Below are 14,682 nucleotides of genomic sequence, written 5' to 3'. Positions count from 1 at the left end.
CTAAGAAGTAACAACTTTTGTAGAATTTTTAAGTTGGTATTAATGTATTACTGATAAATTTACCACCAATTGACCACTCTGTAGAAATGAGACAAAGTGACTAAGCGGCGAAAATCTGTCTTTTCTATAGGTCTGTAGAAATTCTAGAAAGAGGCAACTACTGGCCGTACATTCGATTTATCTCTTTCTACAGAACGGTCAATTTTGTCCAGGTATTGCTCCGCCCATTTTTCATGCCTTTGATACCTCCTTAAAAATGGGTGTTGACGGAAAAACAAAGATACACCCGTATGAAAACGCTTCATTTTTAAATGAAAGGCTTAACCGATTTTAAAAATTCGAATGCTATATTATCAACAAGTAATTTGGGCTGTATTTTATTTAAAAAAATAGGGTTCCCCACAAAAAATTTTAAACCCATGAAATTATGAGCAAAAGGAAAGATAAGCGAGAGCGGGCTATAACGAGGTATTTTTTAAAGTTGAATTTGTCCAACGAATAACGTGCGAATAACTGCTAGTATCAATATTTATAAGTCTTTGCATGATTATTACTTAATTATAAGTTTATGGTAGATAGTTTTCTTACCTTGATTTACTTGATGAAGGGTTGTGTAATTATCTTGTCAAATTTTCTATTCATAATTTTGTTATGAAATAATAGTCTTTGAAATAAATTTGATAGATGTATCCGTCATGCTGCTTTTTCCTCAATTCAATGTCGAAGAATCGAAGCTTTTATAACATGCACCATTTCCATTAGGCATTAAGGCATTGATCTGTTTGTGATTCATTATCTAGAGCTTTAATTTTATAAGGTACTGAACATTTTTTTTGTCCTGAAGAACCATTCAATTTGATAATGACATATTCTTCGAGCCTTTTATGACTGAAATTTGACCACTTTCATATCTCAGATCCCAAGAATTTTAAGAAAAAAACTGTCTAGAGATCTTCTCTTAATACCAGGGGATAATACAACAAATTTTAACGAATTCGACACAATTGGGAGGTAAATCGAGCGTTTTTTGGACTAGTATTGTCAATGTATAGATTTCTATTTTGCACTATCGTTCAGAGATTTTAGAATGCGTAATTTATTTTCCTGTTTTTCGATAAATTAATAAACATACTTAGGCTCTTAAAATTTTGTTTATTTTTCATAAAAATTAACATCAGTTATAAAAGTTTAATAAACTATTTTGTAAAGTTGAAACGGTAATTCACATAAATACAACAATTAGCTTGGCTAGACATTTATATAGAATAATATTAAATTAATAACAATTTTTATCACCGAAGACAAGTTTAAAAGACTAAAATGTGTGATGTTAACTAAAAATAAATTTTCTAAAAACCGAATGGCACGTAGAACAGCATGGCTAAAAGAATCAAACTAACAAAATTTATAAATTATTGGAAATCATGCTCTAAATTTGCTATAAACTGTCATTTTAAACCTAATTAGAATACGATTAAGTACTTAGACAGATAGGCCATGAAGGCATAAACTAAATATCGTTTAATCTTACTTAAATCAAATTGTTCTCAGTTGATATTCATGAAATTTGAAGGCCCTTTTCTAAGATTTTAGTACTTTGTGCTCAAAAAGAATTCTACTCGTCAAGAACGGCCAAAATTAATAGTTTCAGATAATTTAGCTGAAAATCTTTTTCCAAAAGGAAAATGCAGAGCCTTTAATTGTTTAATACGAACAATATTACATTACAAAAATCGTCGAGTTAGAGAATTGATTATCGTATAGATACAACTAGCATCCAGTCTGTCTACTTAGGGTCCAAAAAATGTATCCACTTGTTAAATTTACTCGAGATTTTATGTATGCTCAGCAAGAGTGTGGATTGGGGGTAATAATTTGGAAAGTTTTGCATTTAGTTTCCAATTGATGAGACCGATTCTACATTTCTTCATAATATTTTGAACTTTGAAATTTGTATGTATCATAATATAGATGTTATAGGTACAAAAACAGTGTATACATTTTTTTGAGCCACACAGTATTATGCAGTTAGCTTGAGATTTTTTCGAAACTGACTTAGTTTGAACAATTTACTATTAATCACGACAAATATTTACTTAGAAAATTTTTTATTAACTATCTACGTCAACGGAGACTCAAGATTCGGGCATCCTTAGTGCTTGTGTCCGCCTAAATTGTTATTAAATTTTTTCTAACCAGAGATAACTCACTATTTATTTAAAATAGACATTTAAAAAACTATATTTCGATATGATTGTAAATAACTATAAAAAATAATTGTACAAAAACTTTTTTTTTTAAATAATAATTGTTTACTTTTCATTTTCTAATATGGCCTCAGATTCTGGAATGTGATATGATGCATCAATAAAGTATCGAATAAAATTACCAACAATTGATCGATCTGGAATACCTTGTGCAGCTCCGTATACTGCATACTGTTTTAGCAAGAAAAAAAAAAGTAAATTTAATTTTTAAAGAAATTTGAAAACGGGGTTTATAATTTGAAAGAAACTTACCATGCCTTCGATAGGTTGTTGCGGATCTTTCATAATAATAGCTAATTCTGTACGAATATCATTTAATAATTGATCAGCAACTCCTGGTTTTGTGTGTAAATATGTCACACAAATGTGAATTCTGAAAAATAATACAAGGAAAATATTTTGAGACCAAGTATTGATTTTATTTGGTAGTTAAATCGAACAAAGAGTCGGGATTTTGATAGGATTCCTTCGAAAAGTATTCCAATCTAACCCTAATAAATAATTTAATATTACAATACTCAACAGCTTCCTTTCAAACAAGTAAAATTCTTCAAAAAACAAAGAAATTCGGTAAAAGAATCTAATTCGAACAATGTATATACTATAATTATAATGATACTAAATTTATATGGATTAACTGCGTAAGGTTTTAAAAAGCGATACAACTATTTCATATTGTAATTACAAAAATAATTTTTAAAAATTACCCAGATGGAAATTGCAGTGAATTTAAATTCCATCCTCTTTTACTCAACGCATCTGATAATAAATAAATATTAAATACTTTTGAACCAAATGCAATGACTGACGTAACAGGTGTTCCAAAAATGAATATACCATCCATGGAACGTAATCTGAAAATGAAAGAGGAAAAATTTTTAGAAATTTACAAAATTTAAAAACCCTCCGACGATTTAAAAAACGCGGTTTTTTTCTTAAAACTCTCTCCAAACTATATCAAATTTTTGAAACATAGCTAAGAACACTCTAGATCAAGACACCTTTCAAAAACTCTAACAACGTTTTACTAAAACGCACGATGTTATCCGTCAATTTTGACACAGCTGTGCCCCCGCCTCACCTATAACAAATATTGTATGGACACAGACAGTTTTGTATCGATGTTGCGACTTAATGAGATAATTTAAAAAAATCGAACTTACTCATTTTCAATATATTTTGAGGTAGTCATAATCGCTGTGGTTGAATTTAAATATCCGTTAGCACCAAAATATAACATTGTCGCCCAACAAGCGGCAATAATACCACCAGCTCGAGATCCAGACACAGTTGGTGAACCATAAACACCTCCAGGCCAATCAGTTGTCACTGTATATTGATGATGACGATATTTACGATCTGAATATAAAATCACCGATGATCCTTTTGGTGCAAATCCATACTTTAAAATTAAAAACATTAAGACTATAAACGTTTTATTTTTACACAAGGTATACAGAAATTAAAATACCTTATGTGGATCAGCAGAAATACTAGTAACACCGGGTAAACGAAAATCAAATTGTGGAACATCAAAGCCAAGTTTACCAGCTAAAGCGATAACAAAACCACCCAAACAACAATCTACATGAACTGGAATGTTATATTTTACTCCTAATTTTGAAATTTCTTCGATATTATCCATCGTTCCATATGGAAAATTTGGGGCTGAGCCTACCAACTATTAAAAAAATAATTTTAAGAAAAGAACGCTTGCAAAAGAAATATAATTACTTACAAGGATGGTATTGGAATTAATCGCTCGACGCATTTCACTTATATTTACAGTTGTATCTTCATCGACAGGTATATAACGAATACGAATCTTTAAGTACTGTGCTGCTTTATCGAATGCTGAATGTACTGTTATTGGAACTACAAGTTCTGGTTTTGTAATACCTTTTTCTTCTCTCGCATAATCACGGAATGCTTTAACTGCCAATAGAATTGATTCGGTTCCACCAGTTGTCATCTAAAATTTTTCATATAAGATTATTAAAAAGGAAAATATAGACAATTCGATTCCTATCGATGACTTTTTTGTGAAATGGAAGAAATCATAGCATAGATGTTACGACTGTTAGGTTAGGTTAGGTTAGAGTGACTGTCCTGGGGTGGAACACACTTAGACCATAGGGTCCGTTGTGATACCGTAAATGGGTTGGCCCATTCCCGGCCACTACTCCATGAACCATTTGGAGCTGTTTAAGAACAGCAGGAGGGCTTTGACGTCGACTGACTTTAGGTCGGAGAGGTCGTCAAAGAGAGCCCATCTAATCATGACAAGAGCTGGGCAGTGACAGAGAAGATGAGACATTGTCTCCTCCTCGTCATCACTGTGACAGCTCCTGCAGTAGTCGTGATACACTGCCAGGCCTAAGCGTTCAGCATGCTTGCCGCCCAGCCAGTGTCCTGTGATAGCCGCAACAACTTTCCGAACAGAGGCCCTTGGAAGTGATATGAGAACTTCGGAACGCCTGCGATTGTACTCAGACCATATCTGTCTTGTAGTACCACAAGTACGTTCTTCCCTTCATCTAAGATTGGCCTTTTACAGAATATCCTCTTTCAGGAGTAACTTACAGTTCGCAAATGGAACTCCCGTACGACTGTTACTTAATTTTAAAACGTACCGAGCCACAACTATTTTTATTTCCATTAAATAATTGAGCAGTCATTCGTACAACTTCTGCCTCCATTTTATTAACGCCTGGGAATATATCAGGATGTAATGGATTTGTATACGATGCCAAACCATAAACGGTGGTAACTAAATGAATTAATTCCTCATCATAATAGTAGACAGCTCCAGAAACTTTCCCCTTTTTCCAATCGTATGAGCCTAAATCCAAATGATCTTTAACAATAGCAACGATTTGATCTTCATCCATTCCAATTGGTGGTAACTTTCCAAACGTTTTTTGTCCTTTAATACGTTCGGCTACTTCATGTTCAAATTCTGCAATCATTTTTTCTGATTCCTTTTCAAGTTTTTGCTTGATTTGTGGTACTCGTTTTAATAATCTAAATGCCGTTTTCTTTGATCGTTCAGTGATACCTAATTTGTTTAAAGAATAATTAATTTTAGGGCATTCTTTAGTTTTTCAAATATTATATAACTTACTCTCATCGCGCCTAAATAAAAAATCCCACATCCAAACGGAGATAAACACAGTTGAGGCTGTAATTGATACAATTTGCCATGGTTCTTTACCATGGAATACATTATTCGTTGTGGATTTACAAAGGTTTAAGGTATCCTTTAAAAAATCCATGATATATTAATTAACTACACCGGTATTCGATTCACAATTCATGGATCACTAAAATTCGATAAGATAAATATTATTTATAATATTTAAAAAATATTTTTAAGTGTTATTACTTAATCTGATGGATTACCTTTGTTACGTTTTATCAAAATAAGATAATTTTTAATTTGAAAATATCCACCTGTTAATGTTTTATATTATTTGACAGATGTCAAATTATATTTGACATTTCTTATATTTTGGAGCGTAATTTAAATAAAAGATTTATACTTTATTCTATTCTATTTTATTTCTATTTTATTGTTTATTTATTATTTCTATTTTATCATTTTCTACTTTTATTCTATTGTTTCTGTAACATTAATTACTAATTAGTAATCATTGATAATCATTCTTGAACTTTGTACTTATCAAGTATTTTAAATATTTTACATTAATTTATTTAAAGTAATTTTAATTTCTTTTGCAACATTCTCACACTTCTAATGTCACCAACTCCAGTTAATAGATATTTGAAAAAATTCTTGAGCATATTATCATTATTATCATTAGTTTATTAATAATAATGTACGAAAAGAGAAATTTTGAATATGAGTTCAACGCATGAATGCAAAAAGAACTCATTAATATGAGATGAAAGAAAAGGCCAACTTGTTCTAACTCAACCAAACTAAATATATTCAAATGAAAGTAAATAACTTTTTAACATTTTCCCTAGGGAAGGTTTATACGTTCCACTTATGAATGTGAGATTTCAAAAAGGCCAACTTGTTCTAACTCAACCCAACTAAATTCATTAATAAGAAAGCAAAAAAATTTAACATTTTTCTAGGGAAGATTTATTATAAAGTTTTTGAACAAAATTTAAAAATTATCCTCTCTTGAATAGAAAGCTAAAAGAATGAATTGAAAATCAAAATTCATCAAATATGTGTCTACTGTATTTATTGTTCATGGCCTAAACTAAGATAAAAATTCTGTTCGATGACACATCTCACTACATTTATTTGTCATATTCAAATATTAAAATTCTTTTGTGTTTCAGAAGAATAGAAATTTCCTTTGTTTAATAATATACTTTAATCTATAATTGATTTTAATTGAACTCCCAACTCCCAATGTTACTTTTTATACGCTTAAGTTCAGGAAACGAATCTACAAGCTCTCAATATAAATGAAGCCCTCAATTTGAGTTAATAAGTAACACGAAATGTTTGAAAATGGAAACATGTTTAACGGCTGATTTTGAGAAAGTTTGTCGTATTTGTATGAAATTCCATCAAACATTTCTATCAATTAACTCATTTAAAATAATTGATATGATAATTACGTGTGCTTCTGTGCAGGTAATATCAGATTTATACAGGGTGTTAAGAAAATGTATTGTCAATATGCTTACTATATAAACAAACAAATGGTCTCGACCAATTTTGATGTTAAACAATCAAAATGTATAGAATTGCGCCAGCTTTTAAACCGATGCATAATTTTTCAATAATAAGCTTTTTTATATTTACTCTCTGGTAAGAGGTGTTTGCCACGAAGCGGTGAAAAACTACGCCCAGTTTTTTGTAATTTTGTAACGCCGATATTTTAATCGTCTCGCTGTTAATTTTATTGTATCTTTACACATTTATACATTTTATTAAGTCTGAGTTTTTAATTTACTTAATAGATTTGGGAAAATGATGATCTACCAAATCAAATATGCAACGATTGTTTTCTTCAACTGCACAATTCTATAAACTTCAAACAATTATGTGAAAATTCAGACAATGCATTTCGTCAAATTATTCAGCAAAATAAGATTAATTTATCAAATAATCAAAATAATTTGAAAAACGTAAAAGATGAAGAGTTTGAAGATTACGCTGATGACTATTCTCTAATAGATATCAAGCAAGAAGATATACCTGTGAATATAAAAAATGAAATTACCCTGGAAAATGTAAAAATTATACATGACCAAAATGATGATGGTTTCAAAAATTCAAAGACAAACAACATGTTGGAAATTAAAAACTATGATAGCCCAGAATTGAATAAAGTAGCGATACAAACTAAATCCGAAAAACCAAGTGATTCATTGGAAAATATAAAAATTAGTACTGGTCAAGATAACTCAAAAAAATTAAAGACAAAAAAAATGTTGGAAATTACAGGAAAAAATAGACGAGCAGTGCGGAAAATACTAGTACGAACTGAATTGGAAAAAGAAAGTGATACTGATGAAGATACCAGTGGCGATGAAAAGGCTGAAACGTTTAATTGTGACTATTGTGAGAAGTGTAATAATGAATATAAAACGGTTTGGGTAAGTATGTGATTCATAATTTCTTTCAGAGATATAATTAATTGCTGGGAAGTACTTTGTTTTTAAAATAAGCACATCTACCTATTACTGTATTATATTTTTGGAATTCCTAGCTACGAAAAGGTGGCTGACTTGCCACAGAATCTCTCAAAGAAATTGAACTTTTTTAAATTTCTTCATCTTAGTTTGTATCTGAGTACTACCACTCTTGCCGTGAAAACCAGATTATAATAAATACTATACTTTTTCAACTTTTGGCACTACACTCTTGCATTGTATTTTTTTTTTGCTGGCCGAAGCCATATTAACAGTGTGTGGATTTCAGCCCCAGATGGCAGAAAAACTATACTTAATGACTAGGCTAGGCAAATAGTTAAACGTTATCGATCCAATTCATTCGCCAATCGCCTAGCTATTTTTTGATTGAATGACTGAATATATCGTTCAGGCCGCTAGTTGAACGGCGCCGTTCAATCAATTGTAGTTTAAATTAATATTTGATTATGTTTTTTTAGGCATTGAGTCAACATATACAGCGCAACCATAAAGTGAAACCAATTAAATGTAATAAATGTAAGCTACAATATTACCATCCACAAGCTTTGAATCGACACGAAAAACTAATGCACACCAATCATATATGTTACAAATGTAATAAAAAATTTTCAAATATTTACAAATTAAAAGTTCATAATAAGCGTTCTCATAATGAAGAAGTCCGTTCAAAAGAATACGTAACATGTGATATTTGTGGTAAATTAATACAGAAAAAAAATATAAAAAATCATTTAATAATTCATAAAGAACGTGATAAAATCGCATGCGATATATGTTCAAAAACATTTTTATATCAGTTAACGTTAAACAATCATATTAAACTTGTACACGAGAATCAAAAACCTGAACGTAGACATTTATGTAATATTTGTGGACATGCAGCACGAGGACCGGCTGAATTACGTGAACATTTAAGAACTCATTCAACCGAACGACCGTATTCCTGTAAACATTGTGATAAAACGTATCGACGTGCAGATAGTTTAAAAGAACATATATCACATGTGCACTTAAATGAACGAAATTATCAGTGTACGCTTTGTCCACAAGCTTTTCATGATAAGAAAAGTTTGTCGAATCATATACGACGTCATACGGGTGAAAAACCGCATAAATGTGAAGTGTGTGGTAAAGCGTTTTTACAAAAAAGTACATTGAAAACCCATACAAAAATACATACAAATTCAAAAGAGAATCTTACGCAAAGCTGAAAAATGACTCAAGATTGCTGTAAAATCGTTAGAAATTGAAATTTTACTCAAGTACCTTATTAGAACTATTTTTTAGTAAAACTAAATGGTACGATGGTGTACGTGTAGGAGAATATTATGATGGAATTATATTCTTCTGCAGGATTCGATGTTCCTCAGGGATTTGTTGGAATTTGTTGATAAAATTGGCAATACATGATGATGAAATAAAGAACTATTTTTATTTAAAAATTATGTTAATTATTATTTTTTTATTTAAGATAGTACGAGAACCAAGGAAATTTTAAATTAAGGGTTGAAATTATTTGTACCTTATTTTCAACTTTGAAGATCATTTTTGTTATAATTTACATAATAAATTTCGATTTTTGCCCTAATTTTCTAGATCAGTTTTTTGTATTTTTAAAATACGTATTTTCGACTACCAAGTAGTCATCATCAGTAAGAATTAGCTAGTGATTACTCTTATTTTGAATGTTACTCTTTGCTAATTTGGTGGCGGACTGCACCTTTGTTCTAACCTAATTTGCGCTCTCACGAGTAAACAGTGATATTTACGAAAGAATGTTTTAAACAAAAGTAGTTTATTTTTTTAAAAGGATTATTTTTTACATTTAAACTTTTATTCGATCCTTGTGTTGCTCATTTACGAACTCAACCTCACTTTTTACGTCCTGAGCAAGCTATAAAAATTTCAGCTTGATATTTCTTTTATTTTGGAGTTATTGTGGTGAGTTGGTGACGGACGGACAGACTCATTCAGGCGGACAACTGAAAATTGATTTTATGAACACCTATACCAAAATTTGTTCATAGCATCAATATTTTTAAGCGTTACAAACTTGGGACTAAACTTAGTATACCTTGATATATTTTATATATGCATGGTATAATAAATTTTAACTTTTGTTTGTCTTTTTGTTCTTGTGGCAAGAAAAAAAATAGTCATAATTGCTACAGTTTATTAAGTTACGCCACTCATACAAATTTTTAAAGATTCAGAAGATTCTCATTTTATAAATAATCCTATAAAATTAATCTTTCGTCAGATCTTATTACAAGTTTCTCTTTTGGAATAATAAATTTTTTTTTTTAAAACTCAAATACAACTTTGCTTACTTTCTCGAAGAAAATACGCTAAGATATCAAAGCTCTTAGGGACCGTTTTCGATTTTAAATTTAAATTTACCATCCAGGTAGAGAATGCCTTTAATAACATCTCAATTTTAAATTTATACGTAAAATCGTGAAAGAAATATTTGGAAAAATGGATGAATGTTTAATGGTTGATTTTGACAAAGTTTGTCGTATTTGTATGAAATTCGATAAAACATTTCTATCAATTAACTCATTTAAAATAATTGATATGATAATAGCATGTGCTTCAGTACAGGTAAGATGAATATTACAAATAGTGTGCAATAATTATCATACAGAGTGCTAGGAAAACTCTGTACTAAACTTTTGGGTGTTAAAAAAAACAATCTAAAAGTAAAATGGCCTCCTTTATTAATATTGGCCCCGCGACCCGATTTAACCTCTTTAATTCACTCGCTTGTGTAACGTTAACACGTTTTGATTAACGAGGAATCATTCAAAAAAGCAAAGATGTTTTTGAAATATATAATATAGGTATTAAGATTTTTAACTTCAATAAAAATGAAATTTTTCTCTTCATTTGGATTTGTTTAAAATAAAGCCTGTATTCTTCCTCAGAGCTTAGGTTATCTTGATAACAAATTTCATCAAAATCCAATTACAAAGCCAAAACAACCAAACGGAAACTTATAATAAGGATAACATTTTCACTCAAAAGCACAAATATTTGGCTCAATATAAAAATTCAATTAATGAATAGATAATTACTGATTCAATCAATCGAAATGAATAGGAAATTGAATTTTTTAAATACGTTTTTTTTTAATATTTAATGTTCCAATTTATAGATTTGGGAAAATGATGATCTACCAAATCAAATATGTCACCCCTGTTTTGTTCAACTACAAAATACTATTAGTTTCAAACAATTGTGTGAGAATTCAGACAATGCATTTCGACAAATAATTCAGAAAAATAAATTTAATTCATCGAATAACGAGACTCAATTTGAAGATTACAATAATTTTAATTCTCTATTAAATATCAAACAAGAAAATATTCCTGAAGATGTCACAAGTGAAAATCCTTTGAGAAATGTTAAAATTGGTATTGGCCAAGATGTTTCTAAAAAACCAAAAACAAATAACATATTGGGAATTACAGACAAAGACAAGGAAGGGAAAAAAAGTGATACCGATGATGAGGACAGTGAATTGTATACTTGTGACTATTGTGAGAAGCCTATCGATGAATATAAAACAGTTTGGGTAAGTATATGATTAATCATTTATTTCTGAGTTATATGAACTTCTAGATCTTTTCACTAGAAAATTTCATTGAATAAGATAATTTTGATCGACGTGAAACACTTCAAAATCGAACGCTTATACTTAAAGTAAATAAACGTACATGATTTTCACAACAAAATGATGGCTTAAGATCTTTGAAAGTCAGGCGGTTAAGGATAGGGCCAAATAATATCTATTATTTAATTCCATTATATTTTATCTTGAAAAACATAAGAGGATTATCCAACAAAGTAAGCAGGTCCCAGCTAACGATTATGGTTTTATCACGTATATTTATTTTTTGGTCATAATATTAGACCCTAGGCCAGGGTTGGCCCGTCCCCGGCCACTAATCCACGAACCATTTGGAGCTGTTTAAAAACAGCAGGAGTGCTTTAACGTTAACGGACTTTAGGTCGGAGAGGTCGTCAAAGAAAGGCTCAAGGCAGTCCATCTCTACATGGTAAGAGCTGAACAGGAATAGAGAAGATGACCTTCCCCCTAATGTGACGTCTCCTGCAATAATCGTGGTACACTGGTAGGTCCAAGCGCCTGCTGCCTAGCCAGTCTTCTGTAATAGCTGCAACAGCCACAAATGCGTTCCTTCCTCAATCTAAGATTTGCCTTTTTTAAGATATCCTCATTCAGGAGCAGCTGATAATTTGCAAACGGAATCCCTATTGATGCTCACCGGCTTTACAATTTCCTGGAATATCCCTTGGAATCGTCTGCTCATTTAAGGACGTTCGATAGTCCTGTGCTACTTTTGGGATTTTGGGAATGATTTAAGCGCTGCTTGGCTGTGGGTGAGGAAAGTAATATCGCTGCACATGAGACTTTTCAGTCCTACTCACTCGCATACCTCACAAATAAGCATCACATCCGCTTGATACAAGCTACAGCGATCCTACAGCCTAAATGTTAGCCGTAAATCTAGATTCATAGTTGAAAATAAGGTACAAATAATTTCAACCCTAAATCTAAAATTGCCTTATAGTGCTCGTACTACCTTAATCTCACAATTTATCTTTGTATTTCTTGTAATATACAAATATTGTTTTAGGGATTGAGTCAACATGTACATCGTAGCCATCATAATATCCAAGCAATGAAATGCGATAAATGTGAGCTAGAATATTACCATCCACTAGCTTTGAAGCGGCACGAGGAACTAATGCACACCAGTCATTTATGCAGCATATGTAACAAAACATTTTCAAATATACAAAAATTAAAAATGCATAAGCGTACCCATAATGACGAACCAAAAGCGTATGTCGCATGTCATATTTGTGGTAAATTAATAGTGACAGGACATATGAAAAATCATTTGGTAATTCATGAGAAACGTGAAACAATTAAATGCGGCATATGTTCAAAATCATTCTTGTACCAGGTATCATTAAAAAATCACATAAAATTTGTACACGAGAACAAAAGAGGTGAAGGCAAACATTCCTGTACTTATTGTGGATTTAAAGCACGAGACCCGAGTGAGTTACGTGAACATTTAAAAAATCATTCAATCGATCGACCGTTTGCATGTACTCATTGTGATAAAACCTATCGACGTGCAGCTCATTTAAAAGGACATATCTCACTCGTTCACTTGGATATACGAAAATATCAGTGTAGATTTTGTCCACAAGCGTTTCGTGACAGGAAAACTATGACGAATCATGAACGACGTCATACGGGTGAAAAGCCACATGTATGTGATGTGTGTAGTAAAGCGTTTATACAAAAAAGTGCATTGAGAACTCATAGGAAAATACATAACTAGCAAAGAATTAATAATAAATTTAAAAAATTCTCGAAAGTCCAGTGGTTTACATAACGACTTTAACAGTCGAGACCCATTATTGGCAAGATTTGGCGCCGATCTAGATTTTAATGTGTCCCAACCACAGTCATATATAATATATACAAGTCATTTAACTTCTGACAAAACTATGGGTCTCTTAATGAAAATGTTTTTGTTACATTATTAAACACTAAGTAACGTTCATTAAGTTGATAAATAATTTTAATTAATTGAAAATATTATTTGTTGAAACAAACTTTAATTATTAATAAATAAATTTATAAAAATAATATGACAGTGGTTTGGATTCGATACTTTTGGCGTTGCTAGATAACAGTTTTGGGAACTAACGCATACATCAATAAGGGAACATTATGTTCCTAATGCATTTTATATATAGTTAACTCTCTAAGGCGTTTGTCTTTGACTGTTTGTCTATTTAGACTTAAGTTGCGGGTTCGAATCCAGGCAGCGGCAGTGTGAACAATTATGATTAATGAGGGCGGTAGAATTGATCACATTGTCGTCGCTTGGATAAGAACGAAATAACCGACTCCACCCACATCAAAAATGTAATTGTAAATATGTTTGTAATTAAATAAATAAAGATTAACAAATAATGATGTGGGTGGCGTCTGTTACAGGCGTATATGTCTGTATATAGAAACGGAGTTTAAACACCATTATTATTATTATTATTATATAGTTAACAGACTTGTATATATAAACTTCTTATAAAGAATAACTTTTTTTCTTAAAATGCAAAATAAGAAAATTTACAAGTATAGTTATCTCTATTCGGGGACACACTGTTATATGGCTGTGGTCTCAACTGTTAAGGCCAACTACTGTACTTGTCTTTATTTTTAGTTCTTATATAATGCTGGCGAATTTTTTAATTTTTAAATTAATTTTTATATTTTATACTTTTTAGTTAGGATTTTCAAATACCTCTTCAATGATACCCCACTCAACATAATTCGCCGCATAGACAAATATTAATAAGATTCAATCATATTAATGGAATGGAAATGAGCGACACTAGCGTATCTCTTAAGGGTTACACGAACTATTTTGAAGTTAATAAGAACATCTTTTTAACTGTTCCAAGTATACCTTACATAGCCGAGCTGTTATAACATCGGCTTCTTATTCAGAAGATTTCTGGTTTAAAAATTAAACTTTTTTAAAATTCGTGTAAATTTTGAATTCGTGTAACCCTCAATAGTGTCGCTAGCGTACGATTGTTTCCAATAATTTTATGCATATTACACCGCCTTTAAGGGTTTGTCTATGGTCTCTGTATGTATGTTTGGTCCTTTGTGGGACCCTAGAGACCAAACGCCGATTTTAATGATTTTTACGTCAAT

At 31.0% G+C, this 14,682-nt stretch overlaps 2 protein-coding genes across 3 annotated transcripts; one reads left to right on the top strand and one right to left on the bottom strand.

Annotated features, from left to right (window-relative positions):
* Nucleotides 1–1,195: 1,195 nt before the first annotated feature.
* Nucleotides 1,196–5,725, bottom strand: LOC123290965 (sphingosine-1-phosphate lyase). Of its 2 annotated transcripts, none has more exons than XM_044871368.1 (9): nucleotides 5,653–5,725; nucleotides 5,392–5,590; nucleotides 4,901–5,325; nucleotides 4,006–4,239; nucleotides 3,739–3,948; nucleotides 3,431–3,669; nucleotides 2,975–3,121; nucleotides 2,520–2,640; nucleotides 1,196–2,438 (listed from the first exon to the last, which is right to left on the bottom strand). In XM_044871368.1, exons 2-9 carry the CDS (start codon nucleotides 5,540–5,542, stop codon nucleotides 2,313–2,315), a joined length of 1,653 nt encoding a protein of 550 aa, XP_044727303.1. In that variant the 5' UTR covers nucleotides 5,543–5,590; nucleotides 5,653–5,725; the 3' UTR covers nucleotides 1,196–2,312. The 2 variants fall into 2 exon arrangements, with proteins under 2 accessions (XP_044727303.1, XP_044727304.1); XM_044871369.1 differs by having other exon boundaries at nucleotides 5,670–5,716.
* A 963-nt stretch (nucleotides 5,726–6,688) lies between these two features.
* Nucleotides 6,689–13,502, top strand: LOC123294726 (zinc finger protein 234-like). Its single transcript, XM_044875853.1, has 6 exons — nucleotides 6,689–6,885; nucleotides 7,215–7,853; nucleotides 8,369–9,116; nucleotides 10,354–10,514; nucleotides 11,068–11,487; nucleotides 12,572–13,502. The coding sequence occupies exons 1-6, from the start codon at nucleotides 6,760–6,762 to the stop codon at nucleotides 13,289–13,291; spliced, it is 2,814 nt and encodes a 937-aa protein (XP_044731788.1). The 5' UTR covers nucleotides 6,689–6,759; the 3' UTR covers nucleotides 13,292–13,502.
* The last annotated feature ends 1,180 nt before the right edge of the window (nucleotides 13,503–14,682 follow it).

The sequence above is a fragment of the Chrysoperla carnea genome, chromosome 1, assembly GCF_905475395.1.
Source record: "Chrysoperla carnea chromosome 1, inChrCarn1.1, whole genome shotgun sequence".
NCBI classification, from domain to species: domain Eukaryota; kingdom Metazoa; phylum Arthropoda; class Insecta; order Neuroptera; family Chrysopidae; genus Chrysoperla; species Chrysoperla carnea.
This window is presented reverse-complemented; position numbering and strand designations above follow the sequence as displayed.